General features: G+C 37.2%; 1 protein-coding gene across 1 annotated transcript in view; it reads left to right on the top strand.

Annotated features, from left to right (window-relative positions):
* The window catches only part of spon1a (spondin 1a), a 102,612-nt gene that overhangs the window by 51,016 nt on the left and 27,558 nt on the right, over nt 1-24,038 (top strand). The window contains exon 7 of the mRNA XM_084718307.1: nt 16,824-16,888. Coding sequence (XP_084574433.1) covers nt 16,824-16,888 — 65 coding nt within the window. The remainder of the gene's footprint in view (nt 1-16,823; nt 16,889-24,038) is intronic.

The raw sequence follows: 24,038 nt of genomic DNA, 5'->3' as shown, positions 1-24,038 counted from the left end.
CTAATCAGAGGTTTTTAGCTGTTAAAAGTCTGAGATTAACACTGATATTTGACTGAGCTTTTTCTCTGGATGCACCTTTTTATTCATGTGGTGTTTATTATGTCTGAAAGTTAGAATCGTTTAAGAGCTCTTGCTCCTATATTGAGCCGTCAGAAGTATTTTAGCTATATAAAAACAGGGCTGCTTAGGGACCAGTATCCAGTATGACTGTTTCTTTCCAATAAGCTTAAAAAGATGGTATCACCAGTTGAGCAATTTTATGATGCAACACATACAACATGCGCGACTGTAATTAATGTCAAATGCTGCTGTTTGTCTTTGAAGGTATTGTTTGCCTTGTTAAACAGAATGTATATTATAGTATGCACACTAGAGCTGTTGTATACAACATGGTTATCATCCTTCATTGCAGTCCTAAATTGAATTTTGAGTAACTGTTATGTTCATCTCAGTGTCAGCAGTGTGTAAGACAAGGGGATACATTTAATTTGAAGCCCATCATCTTCAAAACTCTCAGCAAGAACATCTTTAATGTGCATGTCGGTGGCTGTATTACCGAACAGACACTCAATACTTATGATGTGTACGCCCGCCTTCCTCATCTCATGTCCAATTGATTTCTGCCTAGAGGCTTTCAGCTGGATCAGGCACTCTGCAGTCCCATGGATTCTCTCATCAGTAACTACACTTGGTAAATAAAACTTACTACTGTTTTCATCTTGATTATTTTCTGCTCTATAAGGTACATACTCATCATCAGGGAGGCTTGTTCTATCATCATCTCAGCCATGCACTAAACTAAAATGCCTTTATATGGGAACAGAAATATAGGGCTTAAAATTGTCATTCAGAATGACTCCCCAGCTGTTTTTTCCAGAGGGGGAAACTGCTTTCAGTAATTCCAATGATCTTCCTCCACTTTTGATACTAATGACTCTCTAACAAGACAAAAGTGTGAAAGAAAGCCGCCATCTTTTGCTGCCTAAGGCACTCGTTTCTTTAATAGTCCCACTCTCTTCCTGTGTCTGTCTTTGCTGTTTTATCTACACTCTCAGCATCCCTCACTGTCACTGTCAGAGAACCTACATGTGTAGGGTATCTGACAGACAGCCTCAAGAAAAGTTGATTGATGGATGGTTTGAAGAGGAACAACATGTTTAAATGTTGTTTTGTGACACAGTCAGTCATTTTGTAGGATAGGTAAGGAATTTGCATTTTAATGTAGTAATAATAATATAATAATGAAATAATAATTTTAATATTTATGGATATTTAATGGATTATTAATTGAATCTAGCATCCCATATTAGAAAGAAGGGGCTTTTTGCACACTAGTATCTGCCTGCTAATTGTGCCAGTGTTGATTTGAATATAGCTGAGATGGTTTGATTCATTTTTTTATTGGTTCTTGGTTCTTCACATTTGTTAATTAAAGCCACATTTTGTAGAATTTTAATGTGTTAAAGCATCTGCCAAATTATTCTGATGGCATAAGTCATTGATTGTTGTTATTTTTTGGATGCTACGTATAATCAGAGAGGATCCATTAGCCTATTACATAAATGTTAAACTTAACTTGGAGCAACATGCTGTAAACACAGATGTGTCACCTGAACTGTAGCTAGAATGTGAATGAGACCTGTCAACAACACAGTCATCATGTTAGCTGTGTTGAATTATTGTAAGCTCGAGGAAGAAAAAAGCAAAGCAGCCCAAGTGCAATTAAGCATTTATGCAATTTATTTAACATAGAATTTGAATCTTTGAATGTTGCTGACCAATTTGAAATATTACTTAAAAATCAGCAGGATTGCATCTGTTGTGAGCTATCTATTTCTTTCATCATGGGAGTACAATATTTGTTTCACAGTTTGAACATGATGTTTTTTTCAGTGGCTAGGTTAAGCAAAGTGCATCCGTACAAATGTGTTTTTAACAACTTAGTTGTTTAAGACAAGGGAAAAGATGTATGAGATTGGTATCAGCACTGGCAGATCAAGGTAGTGGTGTTGATATGGAACATGAATAAGTGGTGTCAAGCCATCCCTATTTTCTCACACGGTCTTTTGCTGCAGCTGATGCATTGGATATAGACAGACACATGATTAAGACACACAAGAAGTGAGAAATTAGAAGGTGTGCATTTATACAAGTCATTATGTGAGTAAATGCAATGATAATTGTTTGGGGGCATGGCCATCCAGCCTGCCTCCCTACCTGGAATGAATATCAGACCACGAGCAGATGAAAACATACTAGTTTAGCCAAAACATAATGACATAGACACACTTCTCCCCATAGAGCATCATCTCCAGAGAGACAGAGAGAATTATATATCTTTAAACACTTATAGCTGTGATATGATGGCAAGATGTACTCCTTTTTAAACATCACATCCTCTATCGGTAGTTTCTCTACATTTTTACTGTATTCACAGAAGGGAGATTTATGGTACAGGATCTTTTCCACTGATAGATCTGCTGAAGTAAGGAGTGAGTTCTGCTCAATGGGGAGAACCATTGCTGTGTCTGCTTTAAATGGTGTATACTTTATTCTCATTTTGAGCATGGATTATCTTATCGTTAGCCAACAGCATGTTGCAGTTGTCCAGTCTTCATGATGTACAGGTGTTTTTATCATTCTTTCTGCTGTTTAAATTTGATGGACAAAACCAAATGATGTAAGCTGACATCTCTGAAATGGTGTCAACTAAATCTGAACAGTATGAATTCAACAAAGATATGATTTATTGCAGGGCAATTTAGATTAAGTTAACAAATTTACCTGATAAACTGGTAAATCACATAATAATATAAAACATGTTTGTTGTTAAATTAGTGTCTGGTTTGAGGTGAGATCCTCCAGTAACGGCAATAACTATTCCTACTTTGTGTGATCTTGTGCTTAAATTTTACAAACATGAAAACAGAATGAACTCAAAACACTAAAATGATTATAAACCAACAAATTATTATAACTGTTCTTAAAGAATCACCTTGAAAATGTGGTTGAGATGAGCCCATTTGGCTGACAGCAGCCATCAGCCTTCTGTGATCCACGGCAGTAACTGATGCTGCACACACACAGTGCTTTGCGCAGGTGTCCGTACTGTTCATACAAACACACGTGTGCAAACATTGACATGCACAGATGTTCAGAATCACTTACAGTGTATGACCAGATCAGCATTTGAAAGCCAATTAATGCAGGAGCAGGCACGTAATCATGCCACCCTGTCAATAAAAGGCTCAGATGCAGCACAAATCAACATGCACACAGACACCAGTCACACATATGGAAATGTGTACATGCATATTAGTTTACATGCAGACAGACAAGAATACATTCCCCAGCTACTCAGCCTTTTTTTTTTCCATACAGCACCTGCGCCAGAGACAACAACACGTGTATCTGTGTTTCCTCACAGTTTATTTTTGGTGGTCTAGGCTCTGAAATCTGCCACCTGAGGGGTGACTGCCAAACAACATTGCATTCACAAGCAATCACAGTAATTTGTCCTGTGATATTGCACCATTTGGGAAGACAATTAAAGTACTCTACACTTTGATGCCATTTTAATTTTAAAAAGTCTGTGGGACATTGATGTACATTTTTGCAAATAAAGACACAAGTTAGGTATTTATTTACATTAAAAACTCATTGAATATTGAGCTGACTGAAGACAGGCTTTTTTTTTGGCAAAATATAAAGCTTAATGGTATGGTATGGTATGGATGAATTAAGCTATAATAAAGAGTTAATAAACACTTATGATGAATGAAATTTTGAAATATGCAGATGATGCCAATGGACTTGGACATTATATTGCAAACAAACTGAATATGACTCTTCCAGCTGAGAGTTTCCTCAATCAGGACTCCAAGGAAACTTGTGGATGAGACCTGACTGATTGGGACAACAACTGGATCTAAAATATTTGTATTATTTTATGTAAATATGCTAAAATTTTGAAATATTTACTGAATCAGTGTTAGCTTTCGTCGTAAATACAGACAAATTAATATGGGAGAGAAATAATTTGTATTAATGGTAAAAAAAAAAAAAAGTACTGGGAACAAGCAGGATAATGTTGCAGCCAAGTTAAAAATCTAAACAAGTAACAGGAGTTGTCCCAAAATAAATCCCTGTGGGACCCTGCATGTAGCCCTATCAGATATCGATTATTGTAACAAACTGTTGATGATTATGAATATAATTGTAAAACCATTTATAAGTGATTCAGGTAAAAACATATTGTAGTACTGTGCAATTAGTCAAATTATTATTGAAACATTGCCAAGTGTAATATCCAAATCACAGGCTACATTTTTTAAAGAATTTCATATATGTGACAAAAAAGGACTATAATGAAGTACTGTAGTACAGCAGAGATGCTTTGGCCTACAAATCATTTTCTTCTGAAGTAAGAAAACATAATTGTTTGGAACAGACCCCAACAAATGTCACATCATCATGATTTTATTATCATCATTATTCAGTGAAAATGAAAATTGTGATGCAAAAATTAACAGTTCCACTAATCATGAATCATACTGCAATCGCAAAGGATTTTTTTTTTACCATATTGTGCAGCCCTATCATAGTGCGATAATTTTTGAAGTAAAATGCAATAACTGACAGTGTCAAAAGCTTTAGATAAGTCAATAAATATTCGTACAGCATATTCATGATTATTTAAAGGAGTAATTCAAAATATGAGGAAATACTTTGCTAAACACAGACTGGGCAAACTGACTGAGTATGTCACAGAGAGTTTCATCATTAACAAGATCAGTTACTCATAAATAAATTAAACAGGAGAGTCATACAAGAAAGATGCAGAAGGAGTAAAAGTAATTACACTAAAATGTGTCCTGTAATAAATCCTTCATCACTGTGGAGCAAGGTATTGCCTGAGAGGCTGAAGAAAAGACTTAAGGGTTGCTACGGTTTTCTGTGCCAATATGAGAACGGCACACGACTCAGGATACTACTAGGGCAGTATTTAAAGACTACACCCTCAGCTTGCCTTGAGCCAATTTCATGCCTGATATCCTCAGTGTGTGAGACTGCGACAGGGCTATTCCACCCCACCAGGATAGACTTGGCCTCTGGGGTTCAGAGGCCTCTGACTATAGGCTCACTTCCAGCATACACTGTTGCTGTTTAACAGGTCAAGAACAAAATCAAATCAGTGTCCTTGCAGTCTGCATACTTGAGAACCAGGTATTGATTTCTGCAGTCTTGAAGATAAAATCAGAAGAAAAGCATCCTCCAGCAAAAAATTAAGAAGTAAAACAACTTGGAGTTGGGATGGAAACAAAAATGCCTTGAGAGGCATTATAGGAGTAGCAATCATAACTCACAGTCGGCTAGTAGCGTGTCTCGCAAAGATACAGCAAGACTACTGGATCACAATCTGTGGGCTTAGTGACACTGTGTTCTTGCTCACAAACAAACCTAGTTTCATTACAGTCGTTCCAGTTTAGAAAGTTTGAGCTGTGAATAAGCAAGTGTCAAAATGGCACAAAAAGATTGAATGTAATCTAGAAAACAATTACTCATAGGGTAGATTGTAATTCCCTTAAATTTACATTTCCCTCACATGTGTCTTCCTCTAGCAACTTAGTTCCTCCTACTGGAAATCTAAGAGGAGAAGATTCGAGGAAACAAACTTTTAGAAAAACGAGATGTCATCTAAAACAATATTGGTATCTGATGACGGAGGCGCAGCTGGATCAGCTGTCAGTCACCTTTAACAGCTCACCGTGGCTTTTGATGATTCGGAGTTTGTATCTAACTATAAAGGAAGGAATCTCTGCTTGTCTGTATGTATGTATGTCCTTTGTATATCTGGAGAAGCATTCATCTAATCTACATCACACTTGGTGGATGTATTGCTGGGGACCAAAGGCTATGCAATATTGACTTTGGTGCAGTTTGGCCAGATGGTGGCACTGTAACAAAGGACTTAACATTTTAGCCTGTAACTTCTGAACTCCCAGAGACTCCCAGATTTTTTTCCCGCATTTTGGGGGTCCAGACAAATCTATCCATATCAGACATGCCCATTTGCGCCTACATCGATTTTATGCCATTTTGAATGGAATATGTTTTGTCACTACTCCACCAACTTTAACTAACCAACCAACCAATTTTAAGCAATCATCACTAACTTTGGTTTGGTTTTTTCAACTTAGCTTTTTTTACATACATACATACATACAGTTTTGTTATGGCTGACCCTCAAAGTTTTCTCAAATGCTGTGGGCAGGGCTTATATTACAAAACATGTCATCGCTTCTGAAGGCTTTGTGCTACTGCAACCACATTGGGTGAGCATGTGTAGATATTATGTATGATGGCAACTTGGTGCCATTTTGCAAGTAGGTGCTGCTGTAGCAGCATCTATCTACAAAGAAAGGAATCTCTGTCTCTCTATAAGTATGTTTGTATGTGTGGATGATTGTCCTTTGCATATCTTGAAAACTGTTTATTCGATTGAATTCACACTTGCAGATATACTGCTGAAGACATTAGGAAGTTCTGTGTCGAGTGTGAAGTTGATCGGATGCGCAGTTCTTAGGAATACTGCAAGCAGCCATACAGCAGTTCTTTTCAACACTGCGAGGAGCTCTTCAGGGGGCCCAGCAACAGATAAACACCAAAATGATTAAACCCACACCAGTTTGATTGAAACTTTTGAATTATTTTATCAACTGTTTTTTCTTTGAGATTCCATTGATTGCTCAATATAAAAACATGATTTATAAAAATAAAAGAAAAACACCTCTTTGATTAATATTTCTTGGAATACACAAAAACACAATTTAAGAAAAAAAAAAAACGGAGACATCTATTTGCTTTTTTTAAAATTTTTTTTATATTAACCATTTATTTATACTGAATGATGCTGAATGCACCGTCTCTACTTCCAACAGTGTGGTGTTTTTTGTTTTCTTTTTTCCGTCTGGATGCATTGATACTCTGTGCATTCATTATTAAATAATCTGAGTTGTGATTAGAATGGCTTAGAAATAATTCAGAAGCCTTAATATGTTAGGAAAAGTGGGAATAAATGTTATTATGAATATATCTCACATCAAAGTATAGTTTCTACCCAATGCAGGGGGATTTTCAGCCTCACATGTGACTCAATAGGGATGATACTAAACAATTAAAATGCGTTTATTGCTGAAAAACAAGAGACTTTCCTCCTCTCCCTGACTATAATATTATTCATGATACAGTTTAAGGAGAAAATAATGGTTTGATTATGGTTCATTTGTTGATCAGACCTACAGTTAACAGATCCTCTGAAGTAAAGTTTTTACAGATATTTTCAGTATCCGTTAAAACAACAAACATAACCAATTTTATAAAACTCTGTTGAGTCATAAACTTGTTTAATGTTACCGCTGTAAGTCATAAACGTGCTGACGTCCTCTGACATGGCCACTAAGCATCATGTTGCTTACAACTTAGAAATGTTCATCAGTAGTATGAAAGATTTTACAACAACTTGGTCATAATTCATTGTGGCATATTTCTCGGCCACATGGTGTGAAGTTGAGGTTATCAATTATTAAAAAGAATGGTCTGTAAATTTGCTGCCACTGAACACCCAGTTCATGAGAGCACTTCTTTTGGATTAAAAAAACCTATAAAGACTGAATTACTAGCCTGACGTTGATAAATGTGCCTGTGCTTCGCTGGACAATGGTGAGATAATTGACTTGGAGCAGATGTGGTATTATTGTATGGAATATTTTAATAAGTCACTCTTTGTACTGTGATGCGAGCCACAGTGTTTGTCCAGTTGGGCAGATGTGTCTGGCTGCTGTGGTCTGACAGTGATTAATGACACAGGGATTGTGATGCACAACATGATGCATCAATATAGTATGAATGATTACAAAAGCAGATTTGTATTCTTGTTGGGTATGTTTATTGAAATTGTAAAAGTAATGGTGATTTTCATTTGACAGACTAAAAAAAAGTTTAAATGTTCAAAAAAGTCAGGTGTTTGTTTTAGCTTATCTTGAAAGTCCAAATCTGACTGACTGTAGAAATGTGGTCAAAGGTAACATCAGAGTGCTCAGAGGAAAAGGCAAAAGAGAAAAAGAGATCAGCTTTAATGCATCAGTGTACATTGATCTTTGTGGAGTTGCGCAAGTGATGAAAGCCCATATTTCTTAAAGGCACCTATTCAAGATTGCAATAAACTGACATTATTTTTGCCTGCCAGGTTTTAAAGAAGCTTGACATGACTCAGGGTCATGAAGCATAATCAGTGTAAACAGTAATAATTGTTGAATAGGTCAATTAAAATGGAAAAAAAACCCACTGAAAATGGAACACTGAAAGGTGAAAGCAGTGAGAGGCAGTATGTGAGTTTATGAACTAATGTCTTGCTGTACTTAAGTTATAAACTAAAAAAGAAACTTCTTGAGCCCGTTGTAATTACTTGTCCCTTAGCTACAATCATACAGGATTCAACAGAATTATAGATTTACTTTTGCTCAATATTAAATTAGTGGAAGGAAATGACTTGCTCGCTGAAAAGCTAACTACAGTATGTGTTGGGCAGGAGAAGCAGGGGAAATCTTAACTTTGCTAATAGGGTTCATCTTTAGAACGTCCCTGTCATTAGTGGAAATGTGCTCCACTTGAGAACCAGGAGGTCTACTTACACGTATGCTTTGAAATTGTATTCCTCTCTGCCTGCCAATGAAATACACACAAGGAACAGTAAGGAGTGGATTTAAAAATAATTCTTTCAGTGGAAAGATCTTATTTAGTGGTGTAAGTTGTCCAATTAACAGCTAACCAGTAGATTCTTCTGTTACTCTTCTGAAAATGGCAAAGTACAGTGGCCCCAGTGAGCCAAAAGGTAATAAAACAACAGTACAATCTTTAAGCAAACAGTAAAATACACTAATCAAAACAATTTAACAAATCTGGGATGAGGATTGTTAGTACAAAAGATGAAAAAGGAGTAATAAAAAAAAACCTAAATAAATAATAGTCAGTCATTTTCAGCTCCAGGAACTAATTATTCTGTACTGCACCACCCTTTGTGGTTTTGAAATGTAGAGAAGATGAGACATGCAGTTGTTTGCAACTTTAGCACCTTTTGCAGTTTTTTTTTCATATTGCAGCGCACTGGACAGGAAAATGAGGTGTCTTCTACTATAAGTTACAAAAAAACCTAAAAACAGTTACAGTTAGGATGGTCTAAAGCAGTTTGATCTTACAAACTAAAAACTGTGAAGTATGAATTTTTTCTTTCTGTGGTGCAAAAGCAACAAAACCCGGTGAACTGCAGTGTCGTTTTTGAAGATGTAATTAAATAAACCAGTAATAATAATTATCTATTTTTCATTCTAAACCGGTTGTTGTGAGCACACTGTTAGTCACCCACTGGCAATCCCATGATGCCTTTGGTTGAGTCTGTCAACCAGTCAGACGCCGTGTTGTCATGTGTGACAGCACTGATCTCAAACGTACTGTACAAAGTAACATTTTGTTTGACCTTTCAAAATAAAATTTGGGTTGATGACAGTAATGAGCTCAACCCTGTGGTAGGCATCACATGGCCATGGTATTGTGGCATTGCAGTTATCATCACAGCCCTAGCTCAAAGGTTGGTGTATGTGGAAAATGATCATATATAATACTTACTTACTTACTTACTTACATACTTTATTAAGAAGAATACAATACCTGTACCTCTAATGTACACCCATTACAGCCTACTGCTATTGGGAACAAATGCTTTTGTAAATAATATAGAAGATGACTGTGAACTTCTTATTCAGAAGCCTGACACTTTTCTCTAAAATGTCTGCATGTCATTATGGGATGCTCTTTGTCACTCTTTAAAAAGCAGGCGGGAAGTTCCTTCTTTCTTTTTCTCTTGCTGTCAGTGAAATCAGTCAACATAATTTGACATTTTAGTCTGGCATACTAATGGTCTAACTGAATGAACAGATGCATGCACATTTATGCTTGTTAATTGAGAGATGTATTCAGAGTCTTGGGATTCTGTGCTAAGGTAATGATCTGTTGCACATTTTGTCATTAAGCCAATAAATCTCTGTGCTACCACTCATTAAACTTAACAGGAAAGTTGTGTGAAGCGGTGAAAGTGAGTTTATTTATGGCAGCATGCTGCAATATTTGTCTCTAATGGATGGATTCAGCAAAAGATTGCTGCTTTCTCTCTAGAGTCCAAAAGCAGAAAGGTTTACATTTGCATACTTGAGAGATAAACAGCAAATATTAGAATTGTGTTTTTGAAGTTTGCAATTTTAATTTCTACTAATTCTCAGGAAGATACAGATTCAAACCTTTGTGCAAGTCAAACTATCACAGAGTATAGGAAAGCAAAGCTCAGATTCTAGCAAAGTATCTGTTTTCACCATGAATTGCACCAGTTTAATGGTGAACTAAAATCTGCAATTTAGATAAGTTTTAACTCTTTCCCCGCCATTGATGAGCTATGTCATTTAAGACACAACTCTTCTCCATCCATCAATTGCTGTTTTCACTGCTAGGCGGTAGGGGATGCTGTGATAGATCATCTATCAAAAAAGATGATGTTGTCTAGCGTGAAAACATTGGTGCTCAGCAACAGATCTGCGGGTCAGAGAGCGTCACAACCCGGCCACAGAGCCCAGGCACAGAGCGAGGCTGCTCACACCACAGCTCCTGGACCCCAACAGAGCAGCTGGGACACAGCAAGGCTGCTTACGCCACAGCCCCTGGGACTCGTGCTGCAGCTGTGGCAGAGAGCGTTCTCGTCCTCAGGCCTCTCAGATAGTGTTTTGGGTGGGGGGCAGGACACACATAGACCTAACATTAACCACACAGATGACAGTGATGTCGCACATGTAATTTGAAGTGATAAAAAACAAAAGTCAAAACGTGAATGTGAAGATGATATTCTTCTTAAAAATGTTTCTTTAACAAAAACGCCATTTTCAGTTATTTTGTCTGAAAAGTGGATTTTTTGATGCAACCAACCAACATTCAAGTGCTTATTAAAAAAGAATGAATGCTAGAACAAAAAAGGTTTTTGTGTCTGAAACTCGAAGATCTGTTCTTTCTTTTTGATTTATTCCATGTTAACACATTGATAGAACCGAATGTTCTGTGGGTGTTCAGTGAAATCTGTGAATTTTGTTAAAAATGCTGGCACTGGCTAGCAACTTTTTAAAAGGATGCTGGTGGGGAAAGAGTTAATATTTCATATTTATTTTAAGAATTATATGCCCCTTTATATACCAAAAGCACAACAGTTCATGTAGTAGTTTATCAGTAAAAATTCAAATGCACTGTTGGTAAGCAAAAACAAGGCTGTTCTTTGTTTTTGTTTTTTTTAAATTTTGTTAAAGGCTTTTTAAAGCCATTTTATTCTCATGCAAATGTGAAAAGTCATAGTTGTTTTCTCCAAAAACTATGCAAAAAAAGATAGAGGGATGTCTGAGGATTTGTGTTGTGTGGAGAGCAATTCATATCAGTGTCAAAAGCAGTCCATTAGGGTGTTAAGGTCCCTGACTCGGATAGATTGATATTCTAGCTGAAGTTTGCAAGCTGTGGTTTTCGTGATGAAGTAGGCTATTTGCTTGTGTAATGCTCCTGATTCGCATGATTTTTTCAGTGACTAAGATAAAAACTTGAGCACTCAGGTCAAGCAACATAGGTGCAAAAAGCTAGAAGTTAATTCCGAACACAAATTGCCCTCGAAGACAAACTTAGTGAGTCTGAACCAAATATATCAGAAGTTTTATTTTGCTTGTGTGCAACTGTGTAACATGTGATGCAGCTGTTAAGTGATCAAACTACTAGATTAAAGCATTTCTAAAAGTTGTGTGTTTAATGCTACAAATCCATCTTCACCACCAACTGTCAATTAAGGAAATAAAAAATGAATACCACTGTACCGAGGGGCAGATGAGCCTCTGGCTACAGCCTAGCTCGCGGACTGTACTGACAAGTCTGCAAATTAATTATAGAATGTATCTATTCCATCAAAATGTCGAGGGAGTTACTAAGTGATGGGTTTCTGGTAATTAGTAAGTAATGATGGGAAATATTGGATCACATCCTCTATATTGATCCTACAGAGACTTTCTACATAGACTGAAGACTCAATTAAGGGAAGGGAAGGAGAGCCAAGAGTGAGATTCTACTGTGTACCATGTTTTACCCACATGTAGGGGAACATTTAGCTCAGTGGTGTAATGAGTTGGGGGAAGTTAAAAATATGAGACAGTCTATTGATGTAAATGTTCTCATGAAAGTCCATAAAGTATAACGAAGGAGGGACAGCCTTCCTAGTATGAGAAGTAGTTTTATGATGTGTAGTCCTAAAAATAATCATTATAGGCAATTATTAGAATAATGCCAATATTAGTTTAAATGCAGAGCAGGATACCATAGATCAAAGAGTTAATGGCTGCTAAAACTACTACTAAAAATCATTTGAAACATTGAGCTTGACTGGATTGTCCAGTGTCCAGGGTTTACAAGCAGATGAGTTTGTTTGCTTGCATATTCTTGGGGTATTTAGCTGGTGTCCTCCTCCATAGCGAGCGCCATAAACTGTCTTAACTGTGTCACCAGTGGAGTCGCTTGGGCTAAAAGTCCGAACAGAACCTTCAGTCCTGGTAATATCCATAGATACAATAAGGATGCCATCTACACTGCCCTCCACTCTGCTCTCACCTTGTTGATTTCAGCTCAGCATTTAACACAGTCTCCCCTATGAAGCTGATTGCCAGTCTTACCACTCTGGGATTAAGTACCACACTGGACACAATTGAGATTGGACTCTCAGACTCCAGACAGTTCAGACTGGCATGATCAACACCGGAGCCCACCAGGGCAGTGTGTTGAGCTCTTTCGTGCTTCGGGAGGAAATCAACAGTCTTGAAGAGGGGTGCACAGAAAACAACATACTGCTCAATGTCTGCAAAACCAAGGAACTGATTACTCATTTTCAGAAAAAGGAGGGAAATACACACAGCCCTGTCTACATCAGTGGAGCTGAGGTGCAGTAGATGAACAGTTTAGGTGTCTAGGAATCAACATCTAGTTCAAGCACCTAATTTTGAACTGCTCTGAGCATTTCAACCAAAAATATTTGGAACCTAAAAACTTGGTTTCCAGCTGGAACCAAAAATTAGCAGGTTTTCCTTGGCAACCAAAGGCATGGCATTTTCCACAGGTTCTTATGCACTGTACAAAGCCCTCTGTTGACAACCTTGATTGCAACGGTTGTGCTCAAAACTGGTGGAAATGCGGGTTGTTTTACTGTTTCGCACCAAGGTTCCAACAATCATGATGGACATCACATATCTCCACGGTGGTCAAGAAGACTCAGAAAAGCCTGTAAGCCTGTTCCTGTGCTTAATTCTTGTTCACTCTTATAGATGAGCAATAAAAAGTATCTTGACTGGAAACATCTTGAACTGGCATGGGATGTACATGATCCAGAACAGGAAAACTCTACAACCACAGTCTGTTCACCCTGCTGAGGTCTGGCAGGAGATACAGAAGTATACACTGCCTCACACACAGTGTGTGTATGTAGAAGAGGTGCAAGAGCAGGAGGTGACTGGTTCATTGGTGATTCCAGTAATCAAAGGAGAAGGGGTTTAATGTGTAGTAAGTGTGCTTTTCAGTTTGTTGCATGGATACACATAATATATTTAAATTAAACACTGAATCATAGTTTTGTTTTTTTTTTGAAAGACTGTAGAACAGTTGATGTATGTATCTGACAACTTTTTAGAGGTTGAGTGATGTAGCTAACGAGCATGATAGTCTGAAATATGATGCTCTACTTTTGAAAGCAAAGAGAAGTCTGTGTTATTTAGGAAAATATGACACATCTTCATTATAGTAACAAATTATATCATCGAGGTTTTAAATTTTGACTTTAATGTGTGTTGCTGTCTCGCCTTTGGGCTATATTTTGCAGTGCTCTTGTGGTATTTTCATGACCAGGGCGCACAGTGTGCCGGCTGACAACTTGTGAAGCTGGCATCAATTACATCCAATCATATCAACTCCTCTGATCTCTATTAAAAGTGGTGCCCTAGCCAGCATAGCGCTTTAGGGAGGGGGAAGAGTCCTCCCCTCAAAAGAAGCACATATCAGAGAGGTCCAAAGCTGAACAATTTTAAAATCCACACACTGACCTCCACTTTGATATTTTATTATCTCTTCATAGTGGAGAAATGCAGGTTTCTCACCTTTTGTTACACTCAGAGCTGAATCATACTAAATGTACACAATTTTAGAAGGCTAACCTGATTCAAATAGGCCATATGGCCGTTTGGGGATAATTATTATGGGATGTTCAAGGACAAAAATGAGAGATAAAGGGGAAGAAAAATCTGATGTTTCTGGGGTTGCAGGTGCAGAACATGAAATGTGTCCTTTTCAGCAGTTATGAGTCGCAACTTGACAGTTCAATTTGTTCTGCAAATGGCTGCCAAAAGACTAAATTGTGGGCGAAGGTCTTTTTTGGCTTGCTCACTAGTGATCCTTGTCACTGTCTTGGATGTTGCCAGTAGTGAGATATCTGTATCTCTAAAGGTCCCACAGCAATATTCGCGAGCTCCAGGCCTCATCAGACCCGTAAGCTCCAAGCTCCTTTCTTTTCACCTGCAGCCAGGGAAATTGGATGTTGAAAACCTCTGTCCCAGATCACATTTAAGAGACAGATGATCTGTTAAAAACAAAATGAGCAAGCTTTTTCTCGCTCTCTGTGTATTTACCTGCAGTCACATCAGAAGCTGCATTCCTGTTTTAGCTCTTATAATACAAACTACACCTAACAGGCGTTTCTTTATAAAACATAAATATGTTTCTTTGTGCAGAGGAACAAACCAAACATTTTTTTTTCTATTCAAATTTCCCTGAGATTCTGAACCAAAAGTAGCACCTTGACCTTTTTTTTTTCCTTCTCATACTTAACTGCTCTTCATGGTAAATTTGTAAGCGCTTCATAAAATATGATGTAAAATATGATGAAATGTTTGCTTGAAAGTGTAAAGCCTCAGTAAAAATGCTATATTGTGTCAGATGGTGGAAACAAAAAAGCATGAGTATATAATATTTGAATCCAAAGCACAGGCTCAGCCCATGAGTTACATCCTTGAATCTAAAATAGGATTAGTCTGCTGTGCTTATTATCAGCCTGTCAGATTTGCTGCAGTGAAATTCATTAACACAGAGCAAGAGATGAGGGTTGGGCTGTCATTTTGGTTTCTGGAACAAAAGTTATACAGGAAGTTGGGTTACTGGCATCATTCCAATAATTAAACACATTATGAACATACTTACACGTTTTGTTTTTTTTTAATGAGAGGTAGTAATTTGACTGAAAAGTAGTTAATTTCCTTCCCTAATTATCTGTTTAGCATTGTCTGAATAGAACATTTTGACAATGTTTTCTAATAGCTTTTGAGGGAAGCAGTGGGATTTTGACTGGAGGGTTTCAAGTCTGATTGATAACTCACCCGGGCAGGATATGATGTTCATGTTCAGGTTGTCTTGTGGTATTTTATTGGATTTCATGATATTGCACTCCATTTTATGGAGCTTGTTTTCACTTTATGGTGACCTGAAGTCCACTGGCAAGAGAGAGTGAGATTTTGCTCAATTTTATTTATTTTTTAAGAACTGTGGGGCAAACAGAACATCAAGCACAAATCTAACACGTATGAAATACTTCTTTAGGCCTTCTATTATTCAACTAACTAAATAATGTCACCCCAAAATGCATCCATAAGTTGTTCTTTGCTGCTCCGTGTGGGAGCATGATTTGTGACATCACAAGTTTTGAGGTCTGTCTTGCAACTCATACAGGGTTGATGCAGAAACTTGAAGAGCATTATGTTATTTACTGAATAAAATCTCAATTGCAGCCACAGTGTAAAGAGGATTTTCTAATCCATGCATTCGCTAGAGACTAGAGATAAAGTACTAAAGAAAAAGCTCAACGGTGTGACATTATTATTTGGTAAACTATGATAATTCATGAAATTCTTTCAACTGTTAAAAAAAGCAGTTAAAAATAAAAACTTTGCAAAGAGGCACACTTGTTGCAGATTGAACATTGCACACACGAATCCCAGCAACATCTATCAAATTGAGTTATTTTCCCTCATATATTCCTCATTTCTCATTGTTTGCAAGTTACGCTTTATTGTCTGTGAAAGGCCTGCTGCCTTGTAACTGAGGCCACCTACCCGTGTCCCCCAGAGAATATCTACGCTAGTACCTAGAAAGACTTGTATCTTCTTGAAGTTAAAATTACTCGGCATAGTTTGTCAGAAAAGGCATTTTGAATTTTCTCTGAGTATTCAGGCAGAAATGTAATGCATTTCTTTCATTCCGGTCTTGTTTCAGCCTTCCTTTACATTCTAGACATAATTTGGACTTATGTAAGGATTTTGTTGCAAGGTCTTTTCTCATATTTTGTTGAGAACACAGGCTCTTTTGAACCTTCTGTGTCGTGACTCCATTTAACATTTTGTCCTTTCCAATTTGAATTAATCTTTGTTCTGTAGACAGCACTTTTCTTCTCTATCTGAAGTTGTGTTTTGGCTCTTTTGACTAGTCGTACCATCTTTATGCATTGACCATAGCTTATAGTGGAAATGGAAAAAGTCTCCCATTTATCATTTTAATCATTCACCTGTGAATCGCGATGGTTCGAGAGTGAAGTGCTGATTAATTTAGGGGCCTGAAATTGTGGAGATTGAGTTTTTTGTGTCTTTTGTCTGTCCCCCTTTTTTTTGTAGGGTGATGACGTCCTGACAGTCATCAAAATGAAAGCGCAGTGGCCTGCCTGGCAACCACTTAATGTGTAAGTAATATATCCTGATTATCATAATATTCTCCACATATCTGCCTCTGACTGTGCTGCAGGTTTTTTCACAAATTGAAAATCATCTGCATTTATGTTTCACTACTATAAAAAGTTTAAACACGGCCACTGGTTTCCAGTAAATTGACGACAGTATAAAGTCAACTTGTGGAGATTTTCACAGATTCTCAGGTCTCCCTCTGTTCTCATCGATCTCACTAAACCTATCAAAGGGGTCTTCTGTCTATATATTTACTGTCCATGACATTCAAGACCATAGAGACCTCATCATCTGGTGTTGAGTTCCCAAGACTGAGGAACAGTGTACTATTGTATCATGAATGAACGAATTAAATTTTTATTGTTGTGTCAAACATTCAACTATGCCCAACCCACATGGGCTTACAGTACAGGACATCATACATTCATATGAGTCAGGTCCATACAGCTACATACCACACTGTCCAAACAATATTACTAAAATAATATCTAGAAAAAGAAAACCAACTTAAACATCCTCACAATAAAATCTTCCAAATCAAAAATATTCACTATTCATTCAGAAATCAGAATGAATAAATAAACTTTAACAACTCAATATTGCATAACCTGTCCAATTTTTGCTAATGTTTGTACATAAAAAGATGTAATGGAAAATTACATTACTCTGTTCTTTAGTATATTGGAGAGCTACATGGAAAAAAAACACGACATTGGAAACTATGACATAAATATTAGGACTGATAGGGTATGCAACATAAAGGTCAAGTAAAAAGTCAAGCTTTGTTTTTTGTTGTTCTGTCTTTTAAGTGAAAAGCATTATGTAATATTTAAACTGACTAACTTAATACACTTTTAAAAAATAATGCTGCACAGTTAATCAAAATACTATCAAAATTGAAATATGGCCAAGTGCGATATCCAAATGGGCTAATAATGAAAAACGTGTAACAAAACAGCATTATAATGAAGTACTGCAGGGCTGCAGAGAAGCCCTGGCTTGCAAATCTTGTTTTCCAGACAAAATAAAACATTTTTGTTCAGTACAGTCCACATCATCATGATTTTATCTTTTTTTTTTTCAGTTAAAAATAAAATTGTGATGCAAATTGGTCATTCATATTAATCGTGACTCATGTTGCAATCACAGCATCTGTCAAAATACTTGCAATGATTTTTTTTTTTCACCATATTACGCAGTTATGTAAGACTAGTATTACACAGATTTCTGACTTAGTACACATGCAGAAACAGGATTATCTCCAAGTAGTGTGTAGAAAAAGGAACTGTTCAAATGTTGCTTCACAGCAAGCCTCTAATAGCCTCTCCTTTAACAGCTGGCTTTACTACTTATGTTGAAGTCCCTCTAGTTCTTGTCTCACCCCTTCAGTGAATTTGTAATAGCCTGTAATACCCTATTGCTGAGCAACTCTGTAGGGTCTGTAATGGGTCCATGGTATATAAGCACCTGTTTAAATGTGACAATTGTGTTTAATGTGTTTTGAATTTGAGTTCACAGTAAATCAGTCACTCATCTTATGATAAACATAGGGCACAGAAGATGTTCAGCATGATAATTATACCAACTGTAATGGATTATCTCAAACTGTTGTCAAGTCATACCACATTAAAATGACTGGAAAGCAACAATGACATCCACAGTTTGTAGTTAATAGGCTAAAACATTCTCTGCCTAATCTAATAGCAAAGAATTCACACGTATGATACCATATTGTAGATCCTCAGGCTTTACAGCTTAAGGTGTCAGAACATAAAGAAAGAAGTTTGTATCCAAAGTTGGGCTCAGAGTTTGCTGATATGTGAAAACTCAGCTCAACGGTGCCCTGAAACTGCCAGCTACGCCATGCTCACAGTGTATGTTTGCTCATTTACTCTTATATTTATAAGAACTATTTAATCTCTTATTCATGAGAAAAACAAGAAGCTTGTTGGCTCAGCTTGCTCAGAAGAAGTTCAGTGGTAAAGGCCTGTGCATGTGCGGTGTTGTTTCCTCAACCACAGGCCCTCAGTGAGGACCATGTGTTTAGTCTCCGAAGGGAAGAACACAGCCAGGAATAGAGGCAATGATATCCACTAGGGCTAATTAGCTTACTCTGTGCTGTCGAGGCAACCAATTAATTGTTTCACACAGTGATTGTGTACAGCACATGCAGGAGTGTGTCAGATCAATTACGCTGGCTTGGAGCAAAAAAGGGAAAGGATGTTTTGTATCGATGATGACTGCAAGGAAGTGTCCTCACCATGGAAGCAGTTAAGTCTCCATTTTTCTTAACCAACTGTGAGATGCTGAGTCTCAAAAGAGTCTTTAGAGACTTTAATAGCTTTACATATGAACTGAATGAAAATTGCATAACTGCATATTTATGTCAGCATGTTTCATAGTTGGATGTGCATATTTATGTGTTACAGTTCCACCAAAACAGTAAAAATAGTAAATATGCAGTTTTTTGTCTCCATGTTTGTGCCTTTTCACATAGACAAATGTATAAGTAGATCTGTATGAAGAAGAGTGATTTTGATGTTATTTAATTGTAAAAAGGTGGTTGTCAATTGAAGCTTCCAATATGCTTTGCTTTGACAAATGTGACAAGAATTTGAAAGATGTGAGTTGTCTGACTGAACTGGTATGTTTGTATGTGCTGCAACTGCATTCTGTAAAACGAAGTGCATCCTCTTACACCAAGCTTTCAATTTCATTTGACTATAAAGAGCAAAATGATTGCTGGAACAAAGGGCAAAGCAGCAGAGATACAGAGGGAGAGTAGAGGTGGGAGATGAGAAAAGAATGAGGCTGAAGAAGTGACAGCCATTATCACACATATTACAGCAGTGTGTCTACAGCAGTGGCTCTCCTGAGACGTACATAATGGGAAAAAAAAGAAATAAACTTCAGTACAGTCGGAATTTCTTGTCCAGAACATAAGATATACTAGACAGATCCTTAAAAGATGACTTAACCGTCTATCCACACAGGGTCACCGGGCTTTTGGTAAATTAACAAAGCCCAACAGAATAGGAAAGCACACTGATATCATTTTGTCAGTAAGAAAATGATAAACTACAGGAGTACATTCAGTGGAGTGCAAATCTCCAAAAGGCAACCCAATACATATTTGGATGTAACCCCTTTGTAATAAAAACATGTGAAATTTTATGTATAGTAGTACATTTGAAGGATTATTTCACTGCTTATTATGTGGCTGTCCACGTAGTCCATCAAAACTACAGCCACTTTGACAGCACACTGCATATTAACAGAAATTTCCATTGCTTGACCAGGCAATTTAACATGCAGTCAGTCAAGGGAGGTTAGAAGATAACATAGAGCTGTTTTTTTTTTTTATGAAAATGCCCTCTTCATCAGAACAAGTTTTCCTATCAGAGTTTTGTTTGTCCATAGTAAAAGCCAAACAAACACAGACTGACAAAACTTACTCTGTTTCTGAGACAGTTCTCAATAGATGTAGCTCCAAAATGCCTCTCTTATCAGGCCAAGTGGACCTGTTGCCTAAGATTTCAAATATCAGCTTGGAAGCAAGTGATATTGTAAAGCATGGCGTGTAATGACTGCTGTCTGAATAGCTCTTTGTCTTAGAAGATGAGACAGACTGAGGTTGATAGATTTCTTTGTCCTCTAAGAGGAAAAAAGTCAAGATACTGTTAGTTATAGTTGCATCTGCTCAAAGAGATGGGTTTTTTCTTTCAGAACTTGACATTTAAATTTGAGTTATGTCACTGACCACCTACACAAACAAAGACTTGGAGTGTATCAGTAGGCAGGTATGTATTAATATTGCCAGTTCAGCAGCTGCAGCTTTAGTATGGGCTCATGCTAATGCAGCTGAAACAGTCACTTTTAACTTCAGCCACAGTGCATGCTTTTCAAGGGCTACTTTTTTTTTTTTTTTTTTTTTTTTAAGCAATGCTTACCAACAGTAAGCCACCAATTTTACAAAACTAATGTTTTCAATAGTCTAGCATGACAACTCACATTTAACAACTACTTGTTAAAAAGTCCCTCCTTAACTGAAAGATTTTCTCAGTGCAGGCTGCTGCTCATTCTAATAGAATATAAACCCACAAAATTCAATCACACTTGTTTGTATGAGAGAAAATGTCATCCCTTCTCCGCGAAACTCGCTCAAACACACTCCATCACTCACAAATGTCATTGTAGTTTTTCATAGATTTTGACAGTATTTTTACAGTATTCCCAAGTCTTTATAGAAAAGTCTGATGAAAAACTACCTCTGCTCTCTTTGTTGTACTGTATCCTCCCACTCTCAACCAAGTCATGCGCTACACTGCAGTGTCTTCCTCCTTAAGTTTCCTCGCCAAACTTCTCATCATTAGTCCACCCCCCCTATGCTACTTTTCCCAGATTAAAATGGTTTCATCCATGACAGCTGCTGTACGTTCAGCTGGCACCTTGTTGTCTCCCCGTTCCCACTCTCTCTTGTCAGACGTCTTCTTAATAACTAGAGGACTACTTTGGTGTTCCACAGGTTACATCTATTAGCAGATTTAAAAAAATAAGCTGGTTGTCAGTGGTGTGAAATAAGGAACTTTTGAAGACAAGAGTACAGCTGTTAATGAGCTGCCTTCTTATTTCTGTCACTCTCAGAACTACTTTTTGGGGTTGATAGCAATGGTTTATCTGTGTTAAGTGTGGTATAATAGTAGTGAGCCTTGCCCCATTTCTGGGCTAGTCTTTTTTCAGCTATTACTGTTCAAGTAATTGGCACACTAGAAACATATGAAACAGATTAATACAATTCACTAGTGCTCAATAATTTATTGATGATCAGACTGAGCTTTGACCACCCTAAGCACTGCTCTGTCTGCAGAGCAAACAGTTAACCAGCTTTGAACACAGTAGTTCAAATGAAATTATTAACAGTTTGGTAGGTTTTTTTTTTTTTTTTTGACCTTTTGACCATGTAAATGAGAGGTTCACAAAATTTTGATGACTGAGTACCAATTTAGGGAACCTGTATATGATTGAGGGCTGCAAAGGAAAACCCATGAACTTTGTTTTTGTGATCGTCTTATAATGGCATTCAACATTCGGAGTTCTTTGAGCACAGAATTCCCCTGTTTACATATTACACAGGTCACTTTTTAAGTCCCCTGAGCTCTGACAAAGTCAGAGTTGATCCATTTTTCCTGAAATTTAATTTTCTTTTCAACCATACAGCATTTTTTCTGTATTGGCTTTTCCTTCGAAATACAGCACTAACGTTGATGACAGAATGTAATTCCCGCAACGCTTGTAATGTGGCCCTCTTGGCAATGCAACCAATCACTTTCTACAAGTTGTCATTCAGCTCGGCTCAGTGCTAACATCCAGTTGATGTTAGCACTGAGCTGATTAGATTTTGGTCAATGGTCAAGGTCACTGTGGCCTCACAAAGCATGTTTTTTTGCCAGAACTCCTGTAAATATCTAATAAGTTGAAATAATGAATTTTGTAGCCAAAAGGTAAAAGGTGATACTGTGACACCATGATGTTATGCAAAAAACAACTTGAGGCTCTCTATTAGTCCTCTGTAAAACAAAAAAAAAAAATCATTTTCTTAAATTTGAAATTCCTTAAAGTGTTCACTACGTATATGTTTAGTCAGACAAGTCCAGACTAGTCATAGTTTTGTTGTTTATGTTGTCTAAACTTAACTAAAGGCACTAGAAAGACACTAGAAAAAAAAACACTAATTTGCTACCCACCCTAGTCTAATTTAAAGGAAGAAATGCATAGGGGAATCATTAGGGCCAATTATCCATGCAGCAGCAGCTACATACTAACATTCACATCAAAATATGAACACATTTACAAATCAGAAACGTTGTAGAGTAACAACAGCATTTCTGCGGAGTTATCTAGAGCAATTAATCCCTTCCTTATTTGACTTTCTCTGTCTCTCCTTTTCTGTCACTCACACTTTGCCCATTTATACGTGGAGCACCAGGTAGCTGTCTTGAGATAAACCCCAGACTCGCAGTACTCACTGAGCAGAGGCCCAAAAGTGTCGAGTCAAGCTGTGTGTTCCCAGGGGATAAGGGCTACTTCACATCCTCAGAGGCCATCATTAGTAGTGTGCAAGGGCAGGACAGAGTTGGCTGAAGTCAAATGGATTTACATGGGCATGGTGACAGGTGAAAAGGAATCCCTGGCTAATTGTCTAAGTTACAGCAAGAATCTTCCCACTCCTAATTAATCTTGTATTGGCTGGGAAAATTCTTGTAATTAGTTTAGCTGTCAATCATTGGTCAAGACAGATGGCCAGAGGTATGTGTGTGTGTGTGTGTCCTCTGTGCTGGAACAGAGCAAATGTGGTCTGAGATAGATGTAGTCTGGCAGTGAGAGTGTAGAATATGTCAAATACATAGTTGCCAGTCACTATGATTTGTAGGCACTGCAGATTCCACTTTTTCCACTTTCAGACAAGTTTCTCATCTAGTTTAGTATCTATTTCACAAAGTAACTTTTCTTGTTTTTCTGTTTTCTTTTTCAAACATGGTTTTACAACCGCAGCTCCCTTGAGTCATTGATAAAGGTACACTGACCGTGCTTCATGTAGTGTCAATCATAAGGATTAGTATCAGCCTGATCCGGGCATATTTTCATGGATTGCACCGGCTAAACCTGATCAAATATGGATCTGTTTTTACTGGGTGCTACAGTATTTTGTGCAGCTCTCCCTGCTAGTGTTGTAGTGCAGCTCTCCTTTATAACAACTGGGCTCCACACTGTCAGCATTTTGTTTGTATATGCGAGTGAAAGTGTTTGAATATGAAAAATTATTTAGGTGCACCAGGACCTGCAGAATTTGAACCAAGTTGCTCCTTGTAGCACCCAATAATGTAATAATTTACTGAAAATGTAATAACGCCTGAAAATGTACTCAAATTTGCACTTAACTCAATCGAAAATGTAATAAAAGCCAATAATGTAATAACTTGACCAATAATGTAATAAAATATTCTGACTGATATTGTAATAACATTTTTACCGATAATGTAATACCTTATTACATTATTGGAGATTCATTACATTTTCAGGTGGGTCTTTTTAAAAAAAAAAAAAAGATAATGTAAAACTTGACAGATAATGTAATACAGAGGTCTATAT

This window comes from Lutjanus erythropterus, chromosome 1, assembly GCF_056507025.1.
Source record: "Lutjanus erythropterus isolate fLutEry1 chromosome 1, fLutEry1.hap2, whole genome shotgun sequence".
NCBI classification, from domain to species: domain Eukaryota; kingdom Metazoa; phylum Chordata; class Actinopteri; order Lutjaniformes; family Lutjanidae; genus Lutjanus; species Lutjanus erythropterus.
This window is presented reverse-complemented; position numbering and strand designations above follow the sequence as displayed.